General features: G+C 40.0%; 1 protein-coding gene and 1 long non-coding RNA gene across 4 annotated transcripts in view; one reads left to right on the top strand and one right to left on the bottom strand.

The window, feature by feature from the left end:
• The window catches only part of LOC107053239, a 31204-nt gene extending 22319 nt beyond the window's left edge, over positions 1-8885 (top strand). For both annotated transcript variants that reach the window (XR_005859899.2, XR_001466321.4), the window contains one exon: positions 86-8885. This is a non-coding gene — a long non-coding RNA (uncharacterized LOC107053239). The remainder of the gene's footprint in view (positions 1-85) is intronic.
• Positions 8886-9003: 118 nt separating this feature from the next.
• On the bottom strand, positions 9004-12781 carry COMMD8 (COMM domain containing 8). Of its 2 annotated transcripts, none has more exons than XM_046940183.1 (5): positions 12684-12781; positions 12105-12206; positions 10961-11113; positions 10118-10273; positions 9004-9492 (listed from the first exon to the last, which is right to left on the bottom strand). In XM_046940183.1, exons 1-5 carry the CDS (start codon positions 12726-12728, stop codon positions 9472-9474), a joined length of 477 nt encoding a protein of 158 aa, XP_046796139.1. In that variant the 5' UTR covers positions 12729-12781; the 3' UTR covers positions 9004-9471. The 2 variants fall into 2 exon arrangements, with proteins under 2 accessions (XP_046796139.1, NP_001264750.1); NM_001277821.2 differs by having other exon boundaries at positions 9033-9492; positions 12105-12260.
• Positions 12782-16915: the final 4134 nt, after the last annotated feature.

Here is a 16915-nt window from a genome sequence, read left to right as displayed (position 1 = left end):
TTTTACTCTTATCTTGTATTGCAAACGCAGGCAGGGACCTATAACCAACAGAAGATAGTAACTGTGGTTCCTGTCTTTGCACCAGGTGAAGATTCTGTTTCCATCTGACATGCAACCCTCCCAGCTGAAAGAGTTTTACTTCCTTCACTGGATAGCCAAAACATCAGATACGTGAGGAAAAGAGGAAACTGGTCTGGATATTAGTACAGAAAAGATCACTCAGAAACTGATATCATCCTGCTGTTCTGTATGTAGGGGTTCCCTGCACTACAGAGTGAATAAGATGAAAAGAGGCCACTCTAGTTTTACAATACATACCATTTTATATTTTAATACACAGGAAAAAAAATGTATTAAACAAGCTTTCTGTTTCTCTGAATAAAATGTAAAAACTTCTTCTATCTCCTTGTCTGTTTGTCAAAGGAAGATGTCACAGAAGAAATCAACATAACTGTGGATAAATAGGATTCATCTCTGACCATGTTGGTAATGTCATCCTTGGGTCTCTAGTATAGCCCTTCTCTGCCATACTACTGCCAGCATACTCAGCCTAAAGTCCATGCTAAATTAGCACAGATTAAACATTACAGATATTTCAGGAAGTCGCATTTATGCACACTTTCAAAAGGCAAAAATTATGTGATTTTTCACGCCCCTGGCATTTGTAAGGCTCTTTGCTCTGAATTGCAAAGCTTGCAATTCAAAGTCTGAATTGCTTCATGATGCATACAACTCATCCCACCTAAAATGATTTAAATAAAACCCATTTAAAAAAAAAAAATGGGATAATTCATAACACTTAGTTTAGGAACTCATACATTGCTTGGCTTGTAATAAACTGTCAGGGCATATTAGTTTGAGAAAAATCTCTGTGAATCAATTTAAATTGTAAGCACTTATGTGTTGTCTTTACAAGAGAGAAGCGATAATACTGCCTAACGATGCTTGCACTGCTGTCACCACTGTTACAGCACTAAAGTAAATTAGCTTACACATTAGATTATGCAATCAAAGGCAGCTCATGTAACTATTCAGTAAAACTGAGGAGAAAACATCGACCCATCAAAAACTTCTCAGAATTAAAAAAGAAATCTAATTTTACATGGCAATCTGAGACCTTTGCTTTTTCCACAGAAAATATCAGAATTTGAGAGTCATTTATAGGTAAAGGATTCCTCTGGAGAGTAGGAAACCCTAGTTTAGAGCATCTTCCTGCTTAAATTAAAAGACTTGGCCTGAAAAGTAGAACCTGGGTTCCACTTTTATCTACCCATATCTCAAATAAATACTGCAAACACCACACTGGTCTGGGACCAGCTGGCCTCCCTACCCCAGAATATGCAAAGTGGTGGGAACTGTGACATTCCTGGTGATTGCTCATTTCACTGTGTTGTAAAGAATCAGTTGCTAAGCCTGACTAAGTGAATGTTATGTCTGTGGAAACTTTATTTCTCCTTCTAGAAAGCTTTTTACAGACATCCCCCTCACTTCATCGTTTTCAGTGAGCAAGGACTTGCAGTGGCACAGTGTAAATGTTACAGTCTTATCCTGCACCATTTCCTCCCCAGGTGATGGGGAGGAGCATCTGGTACTGCCTTCCAGCTGTCCTCCACCTCAGCTCTTGAGGACTGTGTGCTCAACTTGGAGTTTTACTTGAATGTACTTCAAAATTGTTGTAGGTTATGCTAATTCCTAGCTCTCCTACATCTTGCTAAAAAGGTAAAGACCAGAGCATGAACAAAGTGAGGCATATCACAGAGGTGCTTCACTGGACTACATATTGGCAACAGGTGATTTATTTTTTTTTCCTTTGTATGAAGGTATTTGCACAGAGTCTTCGTATTGATTTTGGTATATCTGGGGCAGGTGTAAGGCTGCAGCTTACAAAAGCCAAACATAACATGCAAGTCTCAAGGCCAAGTCTTAAAAGTTTCATGTAAGAGGTCTGTTTTCTGTTGAGTATTTCCTTTCTATGAGCTACAGTGGAAGTTTACCTGGAAATTTGAAATATCGTAGAATTCTTCACAAGGCTTTACTACAAACATGTAGTAAAGATCTTCATCCAAAGATGAGTGCAAAAGTAAACCCTTTGTAGTAATGCAATCACTTATGTTCGATCACTTGTACATGAAAAAAAACAATGATATTGAAACATCTATGTGTTTACATAGACACAGTTTGTGCCAGACACATACATGACAGTTGCAGTTTGCAGTTCTTTTCTCAAGCACATAAAACAATATAATAAACAACAGAAATAAACATATTTGAAATAACTTCTGGTAACAACATAAAAAAATACAACTGCATATAAGATTTCATTGAGTAAAATGGATTATTAGTCTGTATGCAGATGAGCAAATTAATGGTATGCTGTGGGGAGCAGAGATTTCCATCTCTACCACAGATTCATTCTCCAGAATTGATTTTCATCACAAGCTTTATACGATAACTGATATAATGCACATGTACCTACATGTTCTTCACATGATGAACCCACCATTACAAAAACTCTTCTTGAAACTACCCCACAGCACCAAAACTGTATGAAAATGACAGAGACTGGAGCATTTTATTTTCACCATCTATCTGTGAGACAGCTTGGGCCGGCTGAGGAACCTATCTAACTGATATTCCTTCCTTGGCACAGGTTGAGCCCCAGGGAAACATGCTGCTTAGCACACTGAACATAAGATATGATGTCAGCTGCTCAGATGTGTTCTTGAGCTGTCGTGATGCCCAAGGCTCCATGTACACATCTGATGGTGCCGGCCTGCAGCACAGAAGGGCCCCTTCTGGCAGGGCCCTCTATACCAGGAGCGCGCTGGACACGCACAGGCTTCATCAGAAAGGGCACTTGCAAAGGAGGGCATCCCAGATGAGAGTCAAGATACCGAACTTGACTGATGTCAATTTCATAGACAAGTGGTCCAGGATGGTCTTTTCCATCACATTTATTCTTTTCAATGTTGTTTACTGGCTGTATCATGTACACTTATGTATGCAATAATGTTAATATACACTAACATATAGAGGCTTGTTTCTTTTCTGTCTCAGTTTTGTTAACTATGAAGATCTGCAGTAACCATAACGTGATATTTTCAAGGTAAGGTACCAACCCAATGAATACCTCTAGATCTAAGCTTTCATAGCAAACACTCAAATAAATGAAAAACCATCCACGTTCATCACATTCCAATCAGAATACTACTAAATTGTTTAATTTCTACAGTTAGTGCCTCACTCACAACCTTCCTGCATCTGCTGTTGTCTTTTTTTTTTTTTTAAGTGGAATAAAATTCAGCCACATACTGTAATCCTCTGGCAGCAGAGGTCCAAACAAGATAGTAAAATGACTCAAAGTAGTCATCATGTCACAGTCTTTAAGTATTAAAAGCATAAAGAAATCAGAAGAAATAACTTTTTAAAAATTATAACTGTTACATCACACAGCATTTCAAAATAAATAGTTCTACTAAAAAGTGTTTTCATGAAAGAGATATTATTCAAGGAGATATAAGGCAACTCGTATTTCAGAGAGGCTGGGATCTTCAAAGGAAAGAAAGGGAAGCAGAGACAAACTCCACTGAGTTTCCAACCATGGAATCAGAGGTTTGGACCTAACTGGAATTTTGTTGTTTCCACAAAGTAGCAAAGTTGAAATTGGTAAGAACCTGTATGCCATCTGTAACTTTGTATTAGAATCAGAAAATGTCTTAATTCCGGGAAGCAATTGCTGCAGGATACTCCAGACCCAAAGCAGACCATTTTCTTGGCTCTCAGATTTCCTGTGTCCAGTAATTGCAACACATCTTCCCAAGAGCTAGCAGAGATCTGGGAACAGATCACACAAGAGTTCTGCACATAGGGTCCTACAGATTTCCTGACTCTGATGAAGAACAGAAGACACAGCCGAGCCTCAAGGCATACTAGTGGTGCTGGACACATGGCTCTTCCAACTCTCAGAGCTCAGATTAGGCCAACACCACTACCCGTTGCCAGACATAAACCCAGGCAAGGAGCCAAGCCCCAGTAAGCTGCCTTCAGCTGAGGAGTAGTAAATCAGCCATCTCCTACCTGCAGCAAACCTTCTAACAGTCTAGAAACAGTCTAGAATGATAAATGCCCAAGAATGGGAATAACTTCACTGCATTTATTACAAAAAATGTGAAGCTGCCAACAGGTATTTGGCATTGCTAATCCAGTGGGGTACTTGAGTCTACCAGTTTTGTTGTGGATTCCAAGGTCTCAATCTCATCCCATGATCAATGGAGCACTGAAATGGTCTCAACCTTTAAGAGAATAGTTGCTGTGGCAGCTCAGAGATCACTGCACACCTGCCTGATTTCAATAGTGATTTCTCTGTGTGCTATAAGTACTGAAACACCAGCAAAGACTCCTCTGATGGTCTAATGTACCTTCAGCCTAAGGCCAAAACTGTAACTCTAACTTTGCATATATGTATCCATCTGCTGCTATCAGTAATAAAGGGACCCAATGTCAAATGCAGTCTGCAACTCACTCTTAAGAAACAGTACCTAACTATAACACTCAAGATCATCTAAACCAAAAGGGAAAAGGGAAAAAAAGCTTTCAGGTGCTAACCTGCTCCTGTTAACCTCTCTCCAGCTCAGGAATGTCAAACGAGTTCAACTGATTGGACAGAGTCAATGGCAGAGTAGAAATAAGGTCCATGAAAACAGAGGTAGCAAATGAAATATAATAGATTCAAAGACAGACATATCTGGAAATAAATTCAAAGAAAGCAACATATTCTGTATATTGGTATTGCAAGATGTGAAAAATAGTTTTTGCACTAATTTCCCAAAGATATTCCCAGGAAGGCCACATCAGTTCCAGTGGTATAGAGATATTACAACCCCTCTTTCCCACTACAGCAATGTGAGCATTTGGCTTATAGGTGAAGCCAACATCCAATGGAACACCGAAACAAGAATTTAAGTGATAATAAAGGATACTTTGCCTTCTGTTACAAGTTCAAAGATCTGCTCTAGATCTTCAACATTTTTTTCTTGTGGGCTCCTAGCATCTGGATACACACAGTTTCTAATGTATGTGTCATCCAGTTTGTTCAATCACAGATAATAGCAGTGGGCTACAATACATTAAATGTACAGCATCAAGCCAAGAAAAGAACTGAGCTGAGGATGGGTCATTTACAAAGAGCTGTGACAATGCAACACTCCTTCAGTGGGGCACATTCCAAAATAGCAGGCTCCAACTTACCATACCATGAGTCCCCCAACACTCGGCACCAACAGGAACTCCAGGAACCCCAGCCTTGATATAGGTTTTGTACAGCATGCACCCATCCCTGGCTGTGCTGGGAGCTGAAAGCCACCATCCAGAGTGAGGAAACAGCCAGGGGCTGTCAGCAGGTTTGGCAGCAGGGGCTAATGGTTGTTTCACAAAAACAGACAAGAGGCCCTTACTGCAGGTTAGCAACATCTCATCCCAGGGCCAGCATCTTCAGCCTTTCACACAGCTCCTTCCAGCCCATTTAACCGCTTGACTCTGGTAGGGAAAACAGAATTTGACACACAAGATTGAAAGGCACGTTTCATATAGACTAAAACCACTTTCTAGCCTCAAAAGAGAATTAAACCAAAGCCTGGGAATAGCTAGCATATTTTCCATTTTTTCAGCTGTTTTTTGGCAAAAGGGAAAAAAGAAAAAAAAAAAGCAGAACACACTTCTCACTTTAGAGCAAAATAGCTTGCCAGTAAGGAAAAAGCAGAGGTTATGAGAGACAGGGGTTGGAAAAGTGCAGCTATACATGGGGAGCCTGTGTCCATTGCCATCTGCTGTTGGAAGCTGGTGAGTGCAAAAGAAAAACAGCCTCTTCCCAGCAAAAGGCTGCAGTCATCTGAGTGGCTTTAAGCAATAAAGGTGAGTAATAGACACTTCAGCTCTATACTCCTTAGGAACAGACTTTCAGCTCAGTGTAGATTAGGTGCTATTGCTAATTAGGTTTCAGCTAAGCTCTCCCTTACAATATGTGCAGCTATTTCATGCAATTTTTGAATGTTAATAGATTTAAATAAACTTGCATTGGACTCCTTCCTAGCTAGGCTTCCCAAAGATGAATCTTCTACTATCATTACATGTGTATATGTGTGTACAACTATCTGAGAGTCTGCTAATAATATTTCACTCCACTGGCAATTTCATGCTAAAGGCAACAGAAGAGTAAGGGCGTGTGAGGTATGACAATCATACAAGTTTCATCAGAGCAGAGGACAAAGTTGTTAATCCATGCCTCTTCTCTGGAACAAAGGGAACCCCAGCCTTACTAGTCATTGGAGAATACACATGGGACCACAATTCAGTACCCAAATCCAGAGGGAAATGGGGTTCATTGGTTCTTATGTTCTTAAAACTATTTTTTCACAGTTATAATAATCTTTTAGATTCATTCCAGCCTTCTCTTCAGCAGTATTCCACCTAAATTATGATTGAAACAGCAAGTGCTAAACTGATAACACGTCTAGAGCTTGCAGCTCTCTGAGAACAGAGCTGATCCACCTGATGGTTCACATCTGTGAAACATCTTGCTGTCTGTTGTGACCTATTTAAACACACACGACCTGACGCTAGGTATACTTCCCCTCACGGTCCACCATCAAAGATACCCCTGTTGACATGCAGCAGCCTCCAGTTAATAAATGTTCCAGATCTCCCAGTACCTTTTATTACCACAGTGCCTTGTAAAAGCCCACACGATGACTCTTTGTGAGGTTTGCCTGCTTTTCTACATCATGACAGGGGTCTCTTGTTCTTTCTGTAGAGGTCTCAAAGTAGGTACAAAGAACAAACGTATAGGAATTCTGCCAAACATAAGTAAAGTGGATTGAAAGAAGTAAAAAAAATTATATGCTAACCTGATGCACTTAAGAAAGCATTCTCCAACAGCAGAGAATGAAAAATCCTTTTTTTTTTTCCTAACACTTCATTATTAATTCACAATTCCAACTGTTAGTGAAGTTACTGTTCCTTCCAGATAAAAACACAATGACATCAATGTGCTTATCAGAATGATCTAGGAAATTTTCCACAGGCTAACAGAGGTATGCATCTTCTAAGAACACGGCATTCTACCATACACAATTGCTTTGTTGCACTTCCATACTGCCAGCTTGCTGGTCTGATCCAATGCTGATTTACTGTAGCGTGTCTGAAATGACTGATCAAGAGAAACATCATTTTCTGAAATCACAGGAAGATTTTCTGTGAAATGGAGAGAAGTGCAGTGAATGCCAATGGAGGGAAAGTAACATTACTTTTATAACTCACTTCTATACTTTTGAATGAAGATACACTGCATTTTCTGATTCAACTAGTCTGTTTATGCAACCCGAATTTCTGTAGGTGCTTTTTGGATGCTGAAATTAAAAGTTCATTCAGTGTGTGTGTGTGTGCATTCATTACATGTAGCATTTTTGTTAGGGCTTTTAGTTCAAAGAGCCTACTGTACAAAGTCTAGTTTCTGGTCTTAATTACATTTAATAGAGGTCTCTTTATGATACCTGTAAAACCACAGGAAAATGAGAATATAGTTAAGATGGTTGATTTTCCCTTTTTCCACTTGAATATACTCTACATTTGGAGATACCACTGTTCCATAAAACCCTTAAAACTGTGACTCTTACATGTGACAATTCAGGAATGATTGAGTGAAGACGAATGAGCTCAGTAAAGAGGAGTTCTACTTTTGTCATTTGGGAGAGTACAGCTGCATACTTCACTGCCACAGAAAACTGCAGGACCCAAAACAAACTGCTCCCCAGCAGGTACAAACTGCACTGTAAGAGGTTTTGTCTGGATGGAAAGACTTTTTACAGTGAGAACACCCCAGGATGTGGTAGAATCCCTATTCACTGGAGGTTTTGAAGATGAGCTTGGACATGGTGCTACACAATTGCAGCCAGGCTCCTTTTTCCCATGAAAGGCTGGACCTGGTGACCTTTTAAAGTCCCTTCTAATCTGTGCTGTTCTATGAGACAATACGAACATATATCACTGAAACAGCCTTTTCTTGCTTCAGAAGTACCTGCTTCTCTGAGCAGAGAGAACTCTGAGCTTCTCTGAGACAGAACAAAACCATCTTCTGCTAGAGGGTGCGAAGCACAGAGCAGCAAATGCTCTTCTTTAATCTGTTTGGTCCACTTCCTTTCAACCGACAGGAGGCCATTATATGGCTAAAACATGAAGGCTTGCTTCCCTGTTGAGATTCAAGGTCAGCATGCATGTTTCTTCAAATGTTAACCTATGACAGCAATACTTCATGTCCTAGTTTTTAACTGCTCTCTTTAGCTATTCACAGATTATTGAAGTTTGCTCACTATCAAAAACATTTGTATGATTACATGAATAATACTCTTTCAGTAAAATCCAATATTTACATACAAAACAGCTCATTGTACATTAATTACTGTCAAAACATAACAGAAATTGTTTCATCTTTTTAAAAACAACAACCAAAAAACAATTCTGCAGCCTTTTCTGTTCAGTGCTGCAGTAAAGGGCAGGACAAACAAAAGATGATACTAAAGATGAGATACCACAGCATGCCTCTAGTGTAATTACAAATCCATTTGACATAACTTGCTACTAAACTTAAAATGCAGCTTTGTACACTCTTACAACTCTGTATTACTAAGACAAAGTCTGAAAGGGCATTTAGTTGTATCTGCATTTTAAAAATTGCTTTCTATCAGCCAGATATGTAGCAGATTTTTCAACAGTAACAGAACTTGTATTTTCTGGCCTTTTATTGTTCAGAAAACATCAAACTATTCCGAATAATTTATTTTTGAGCAACTGGTATCCAAAAACTCAGTAACCAACTGGTTGAGCAGGAAGGCTGGACCAGATTATCCCCACAGTTCCCTACCAACCTCAACTGTTCCATAATTCTATACTCCTTTTGGTTGTAGAACTGATTTTTTCCTAGCATCTACAAAAGGTTCTGAGTTTAGTGAGTAACATCAAGAAACAATTTATTGCAAAAATTCACAGATACAGTCAGTTTATTTACTATTTACAAGTATAAATACATTAATGCTACAAGTATGCTGTCATGTTCTTCATTATAATGGCACCATAGATATGGATAACACATTATGCAATTAAGATTCCTTAGCATCATTAGGCACCTGTGCAGTCACTCTCAAAACCTAACCAAAACAAATATGGCACATCATACGTTTTACTTTTTCATTGTTCTAAAAATCTTTCGTACTAAAAGCAATTTTGATATTTTCATTCTAGCAGATATTTTGTTTTCATAAAAGGATAAACAGTTTATTTGGTCACTAGTCATAACTGCCCTCTCCGTTCAGTACTTCAGAGCATCAACAGCTTTTGACTTCGCAGATAATGTTTCTATTACTCTTTTCAAGTCAACCGGGGAACCATCACCAGAGGACATTATCAGTGATCTGAATTCCATCATTTCAGCTGCAAGACAATCTTCAAGAGAAGAAAAGGAATAAGATAAAAGTTGAATGAAACAAAAAACTTAAGCAGACTGGGAAGTAAAGCTTTATGCTATCTGTTATCATACGTATAACTGCATAAACACATCTTTCCTCTGGAAAACACGTCATCCCTCTGACAGCTCTCTTGTACAGCTTCACACAGTTACTACTTCCAGCTACTTTCTTTAGCACTTACTGCACGGAAACCACTTCTCAGCTCCTCATAACCAAAAAAAGTAAAATGATAACTGCCAGTTCTAGTGCAATTCCCTTCCAACAAAGCATAACCAGGGCACCATTTCTAAAGTGAATTTCTCCTTGTCATATGGAGATGACAACATCCCATAGCTCTCAGACAGACCTTCAAGCAGATATATGGCATGTCAAAACTACAGAAGTTAAACAAACTGTTCTAAAAAAAGTCTGTCAAAAATGTACATAAATAGATATACGCAATCTGTCCTATGTAAACCTTTCTGCAATTCTACAGTCATCTTACCTATGAATTATTTACTTTGGCTTTTCAGCAATATATCAAGAACAATTCCAGCTAAAAAAAAAAAAAAGCATAATGCACAAGAACTCAGAGAAGGAAAAATGATGTCATTAAAAGCTACCTTATTAGCAGCTTCCAGAGCATTTATTAGGTTCTGCAGCTCTTCCTTGTTCATTTCTATAGAAATCGGTTTAATTTCACCATTTTCTCTCACATCCAAATCCAGATTCAGAAGTGGCATTTGCAGCATGGAGATCTTATCACTGGACAGAGCAAGCTAGGAAGGTTGATGAAACAACAAAGTATAAGGTGGAGCCACTAAGTTCTTAGTCTTTTTACAGCATCAGTTCTGTACTTGATAACAAACGAGTATCACCAGAACAAACATCCACATGACAAAACTGAATACCACGTGAGTAACTGCTTACAGTCATCTATGCAGTCCTTTTTGCTTGATTATGTTTTTAAATACCAACAATATAATAAAAACAGTCTTCATAGCAAAACATTTGTCAAAATAATTTGTTAAAATGACTGAGCTGTGACATTTGTGTGCACTAGATGAAAAGCAACGACATATTTGATCATGGCTCTTTGAAAGTGAAAGCATGTGAAACCTGAAGTCACTTCATTAGAATAGTTATACCTGTATTGAGTATTAGGCCTCAAAATCATGACATCATATGAAACTTTCAAGTGTTCCCAAGTAGCATTCAAATTTTTTTTAGGGAGGGGAGAGAGAAAGAGAGAGATAGCAGCATTAGAAAAAGGGGATTTTATCATCAATTTGTACAGATTTCTGTCTAAGTCTTTGGTATGTTATCATGACAATGGTTTTCTGGTACCTACAAAAATTGAACCAGGTCCCAGAATGAGCAGGCCTATTAAGGAGAGTATATAAAGTTAATTCTTCATCGCGGAACACTTATTTTTATATTCAAGCACCATTAAAAAAACCTCTTACCTTTAATTGCCAGTCAAAATCCTGCAGCTGGGCAGACGAGATCGCATTTACTGTTTCTACAAGTGCATTTCTGATTTCTTCCTTTCTGGCTTTTAGACATTTTATGATTGCTTCTTGATAGTTTGCATTCAACTCGTTCATCTGCTGAACAGCCTGTAAGGTTATTAAAGGTTATGACTGCTTAAATTACAAACCAAAGAAATTGGATGTACCACCTGTAATAGCCTGTAGGACATCTGTACTTATCCAAGCTTCTATACAGGCAGTTCTTATACTGTTATACTATACCATAGCCTCATCTTTCTCATGTTGCTCTCAAAGGCTGTTCATATCTGATACACAGACAACATTTATTACAGCAATGTAAAAAAATCATGTTCTTGTTTGGTAGTAATTCACAGTTGATGCACACAATCCTTTGTATTAAAAGAAGCAAGATACTGAAGCCTTCTTAGATACCATGCTAGAATCAAACAAGAATCACACACATAACCAACAGGTTGAGCTCTGAAAGTTTCTGGATGTCAGAATGGAGACCAAAGACATTTGCTCAGCTGAAACATACTGATGTACAGACTTTCCTATGGCTACGCAAGTATCTTTATTTGATACAACTACCAGCAAGTAGACAAGCAATGAGCAGAAGATGAGAAGATTTCTGATAATGGAACAAGTTTTTGCAGCAGTTACATGCACTGGAATACCCTTGAATGATAGTCCTTGTGAGGCATGGTCCATTCACAGCCTAAATGTTCTCAAGATTAACACTGAGTCATTATTTTCCAACAAACAAGAGCACAAATTGTTTATAGTTGTAATTAACATTAACAACAGATTATGTATTGTAAGCAAAACAAGTTTAACTTCATAGCACTTAAGATACCACTTTAAGTAACTATAACAGTACTTTAAGAAGTGTTATCCAGCACTATTTAATAAAAATGGTATCCAATTCTTTTCTTTTAGAAGTCTGATTTTATCTCTACGTGTTGCTCACTTTCCACCTGACCTGAAGCTACTCAGATTTAGTCTGCCACTGATCAAATGCTACGCTACAAGAATATTTTAGGACTAAATGAAATGCAAAGCTAATGATCCTAGAACGATCTCTCAAAGTCAAACCCAACCAGCGATGAGCCCTTACCTCTTCATCAGTTACATTTTTGCCAACGGCAGTTTTGAAGTATGTCCTTGTTTCTTCCAAAACCTCCATCCACTCCGCCAAGCTCCAAACACCGCTGTAATCCTGGTACCGAGGATACCCGCGTCCACATATGCCATCAACTATGTTATGAAGGAACTGGAACAATGCAGTACACGTCTCACAGATGCCCTGCTCCCACAGTTAGGCTGCACCAGGTCCATCAGGCAGCTCAATTACCACCCCTCCCTTCGCTGGACGCAGCCTCAGTGCGTCCTCAAAGCCTATGCATAGCTATATGCCAAATCAAACCGAGCCTGCATTTTCACTTTCGTTTCGCAAAGGACGGCGGAGGTCCCAGAGGGAAGGCGATGCCCACTGAGGCCCACGACAGCACTGCCGGGGGCAGGCGGGCCCGGCCTCGCCCACGGGAAGGCTGCGTGCGACCGGCAACAGCGCCTTGCCCTCCATCCCACCCCGGGGCCTACTCCCACTGTACGAGGCCGCGCCGCGCGCTCCCCCGCCCCACCAGTTGGTTCCCCGGTGGTGAAGGCCCGGTTCCCACACTTAGCAGGGGCCCACCTCCAACGCCCGTCCCGGCGGCAGCTTCTCCAGCAGCTGCAGCATTTCCGGCCGTCTCCTCGGCGGCCGCCGGCACCCGCTCCCCGTCCCGCGACGCCGCGCGTGCGCGCATGCACGCAGGCAAAGGCCCGCCTTTCCGCTCACAAGTCCGCGGGTTCGAGACCCTGCCCGGCCCGCCTGCTGCGGCTGCTGGCTCTGGGTGCCTGCCTGACGGAGTGTGCAGGGGGGTACCGTGCGAGTACGTTCCTGCCGTAGCTTGTACAGCCTTTAGGCAGACACAATATGAGAATGGCATAAAACTATTAGAGAGTGTTCAAAGTGGTGTTCCTCCTTTGGATGTATGAGGAGTAGCTGAAGTTCGTGGGTTTGCTCAGCACGGAGCAGGGGAGCTGATGGGAGGCCTCACGGCAACCTACAGCTCCTCACAGGGAGCAGAGGGCCAGCGCTGAACTCTGCTCTCTGGTAACAGCGACAAGGCCAGAAAGAATGGCATGGGGCTGTGTCAGGGGAGAATCAGGCTGGGTGTTAGGGAAAGGTTCTGCACCAGAGGGTGGTGGGCATGGAACAGGCTGCCCTAGGCAGAAGTTGTGGTTCCAAGCTGCCGGAGTCCTGGGTGCATTTGTCTGACACCGCTGTCAGACAAAGGGTTTGAATTTGGGGTGATCCTGAGTGGAGCCAGGAGTTGGACTCAGTGATACTTGTGGGTCTCTTCCAACTCAAGATATTCAACAGTCCTATGATTCAGACTCCAGGCAGAGTCAGAACTCCCAGTATATCACAGATTTTTTTACGCAATAACACTTACGTTGTTGTGAAGTTCTCCCTGTTTTGCAGCTTTACTTTTCACCTCGTAACAGCTTAACTTCCACTGATCAGACAGGAGTAAGGTCAAAGCTTGCAGTAGCATACAAAATGCCCACATATTAAATGAAACCAGAAAAGTTGGGATAAATACTAAATACAGAAGTTTATGCTGCCAGGATAGCATTTACCAGGAACAACTTATTTATTGTCTCTGCTTTGCCAAACAGAAGAGAAAGCCAACCAGCCTGAGACTGGGTATGTAGAACAGGTTTTAACATTAGCAATGAGCTTTCTGTACCTTAAGTTGATTTGAACATGTACATGAATAAGCAGCAACCTCCTAATCACTTGTATGAGAAAAAGAGTACACAAAACACTGCACAGAAACAGATACAGAATCATAGAGTCACAGAATCATACAATCATAAACTGGCTTAGGTTGGAAGTGACCTTAAAGCCCATCCAGTTCCAACCTCCTGCCATGGACAGGGCTGCCACACACCAGGTTGCCAAAGGCCCCATCCAACCTGGCCTTGAACACCTTCAGAGATGGGTCATCCACAGCTTCTCTGGGCAGCCTGTGCCAGTGCCTTACTGCCCTCTGAGTAAAGAATTTCTTTCTAATGTCTAACCTACATTTCCCCTCTTCAGTTTAAAACCATTCCCCCTTGTCCTATCACAATCAGACTATGTAAAAATAAGAAGTCGGTCCCCCCCCTGCTTATAAGTTCCAAGTACTGGAAGGAATTCTTGTAGGCAGACCTTATTTCACTGAAACCCCTTGACAAGTTCACTGGCATAAGATCATACATAAGTAAGCATAATACCAGGCCCTAAGAATACAAAAACAGCTACAGGTCTGTACTGGTGGTACAAGGGCTGTGGAAAACCCCAGGCTGGTTAAGTCAGCTTGCAGCACATCTTCTCCAACGCTGGGATGTAAGAAGCAGCGTGGTGTGTGGGAGTTCTGGAGAAGAAACAGATGGGAGGATCTGATTTCAGGTTTTGCTGACTGTAAACTTTCAATTTCTCTCAAGGTTTGCTACTACTAAAAGATCAGGCTTTTAATACCGGTTTCTAGGAAATCTATTCAAATGTATTACCATGAAATTGCTTTACCCTGATGTTAAATTCAGGAATAGTTGCAATTGCAAGAAAAACAATTTTTATTGTAGATCATTTTGAATAATAGTTTCCTTCATTCCCACAGAATATGCTTTATCAGATGATTGGAAACCTATCCAGTTTCTAACATTGCATACCACAAATCAGAGCAGCAGAGGGAGCTTCTGCTCCAAGCAAGACAGACCCAGGGATCACACAGAAGAAATACAAAGGAAGTCCAGATTTAGGGAGAAATCAAATAGCAGAGGGATAAGGAAAAAGGTCATGAGTGTCCTGCTTAGTAGAAAGGGACCAAAGAAGTGACAGATTCAACAGAGCAAAGAAGTAAAACCTGAAAGACAGGAACAGATAAACCACACATTCTGACAAAAACTCAATGAACATCTTTCAAAACAGATTATTCGTTGCTTTTTGTTGGTGGTGGTACATTTATTTATTTATTTGATTGATTGATTATTTGGTTCAGTTATTTATTTATTTGTTTGTTTGTTTGTTTATTTATTTTCAAGGTCTGAAGAGTAAGGCATTTTAGTTTTCATGAATGTATAGTTTAAGATAAAAAGTTTTATTTGATCGACTGAGATAGGAGGAGTGGAGGTGGGACACAGCAAGGAAGTCAGAGCTGGGTAAGCAGAATCCATGTATCTGAGGCCATGTTAAATTACAAAGTAATGCAGCAACCAAGGCTGGCCCTGGCAGTTTGGAGTTTGTCTGGACTTGCATTATTTGGATCAACCATTGGGTCTTAGGCCTTAAAAGTACCAACTGTCATGGTTCCATACAGAGCAGCGATAATCCCCCCTACCTCTCTGAGTGTAAGCAGTCAAGTAACCACTAAACCAGAGACAGGCCAGGAAACTCGTGGAAATTAGATAGACAAGAGACTCCAAGATGACAAAAAAAGCAGCAGTTTTATGAGCAAGAAGTGTGAACTTCACATTACAGTATCCACAGTGCTGCTGACTCATTGATTTTTTTGTTTTTACAGACAACCCACAACTAAACTGCAGTGGTTAAACCTATTTTAAAATGAATCCTTTTGCTGACCTTGTTTTTGGAGGAATGGTGATAATTAAAACATTTGAAAATAATAATCAGAATCTTTTAATATTATACTGTTAAATATTATAGCATAGAAGTGTTTTACGTTGCTTTACAGATATCCAGTTGGAGGGAGCATGTGAAGACCAGTATAAACTATCCCCCAAGAAACTGTTAAATTTGTATGTTAGTACAGACAGATAGATTACTGTGTATTTCACCAACATAGATGTGCCAGTAAAGCCATTTATATGGAGGAGCATGAGGTTGCAGTTCAGATGCACACTTGCACTGAAATGGAGGTCTTGCTGCCCTCTTTGTCCTTTTTTCCAGCCCTTCTTTCTTTCCCCTTAGAGTGCCTGTAACTGCAGGATAGAACTTCTACTCCAGAATATAACCAATATAGGTGAAAAAGAGTTGTTTCTTTTTCTACTCCTTTATTTTTGTCAGGGGTTAAGTTTCAGCCAAGTTGCTACAGAGCACTGCTTCTGACAGAAGTGAACTTTGTGGTTGGAAGTGAAGGGGAAGACAGAACTACTCCTCCTGGCAGCATGGACTTAGGTCAGATGAAATTAGTCATGAAATGAAACTTTTCAAATGGATTTAAATCAGTGAACCACTTTAACTACTAAACCAGGAATCTAAAAAGCTTTTGTAGAAGCTTACTTATAAATATGCACATAGTGATATGCTACAGCTGAAGACTGAAAATAATGTAGCTTATAAGTGAGCTTATAAAAGCTTATAAAAAGCTTATAAGTGAGGCTGGGTAAACAACGTGACATTGATGTGCAGAACACTGTTAGTTATTTGCTCTTCATAATCTATCATCTGCATCATCACCTTTATTCTTCAACAGCTGAAATGTCTGCAGGCTCACTATATTTGGCATTCAGTCCTATTACGCTCTGAAGTTGATTTATAGTCTATCCATTAATATTCTCCTAATTCTCATTTTCTACAATTCAGTCCCACTATTTCCTGTCCTGAGTTCAGGGAACATGCTGAAAAGTTTATTTTCATCTGATCTATTACTACCATTTTAAAAGAAAAGGTCTATTGTTTTCATTCCTATTTTTACACATTCCTCCTTTCAAAATTTAGAATCCTAGGTAAACTGAATACATAAAATCATTCACGTGTCAAGACTGGAATTTTACTACAGGTCTAATGATTGGAATGGTTGGAATGCAAAAAGAAAACAACAGAAAATAAATGGTAACTTTTGGGACACAAGCATTAAAAATACAAGCCAAATTATT

The sequence above is a fragment of the Gallus gallus genome, chromosome 4 (assembly GCF_016699485.2).
Source record: "Gallus gallus isolate bGalGal1 chromosome 4, bGalGal1.mat.broiler.GRCg7b, whole genome shotgun sequence".
Classification (NCBI taxonomy): domain Eukaryota; kingdom Metazoa; phylum Chordata; class Aves; order Galliformes; family Phasianidae; genus Gallus; species Gallus gallus.
This window is presented reverse-complemented; position numbering and strand designations above follow the sequence as displayed.

Coding starts and splice junctions, on each gene's coding strand:
- COMMD8 (NM_001277821.2), bottom strand. CDS start 12,728: ATGCTGCAGCTGCTGGAGAAGCTGCCGCCGGGACGGGCGTTGGAG. Junction 12,261..12,683: donor CGCCGGGACGGGCGTTGGAG/GTGGGCCCCTGC, acceptor GCATTGTTCCAG/TTCCTTCATAACATAGTTGA. Junction 10,274..10,960: donor ATTTTGACTGGCAATTAAAG/GTAAGAGGTTTT, acceptor CAACCTTCCTAG/CTTGCTCTGTCCAGTGATAA.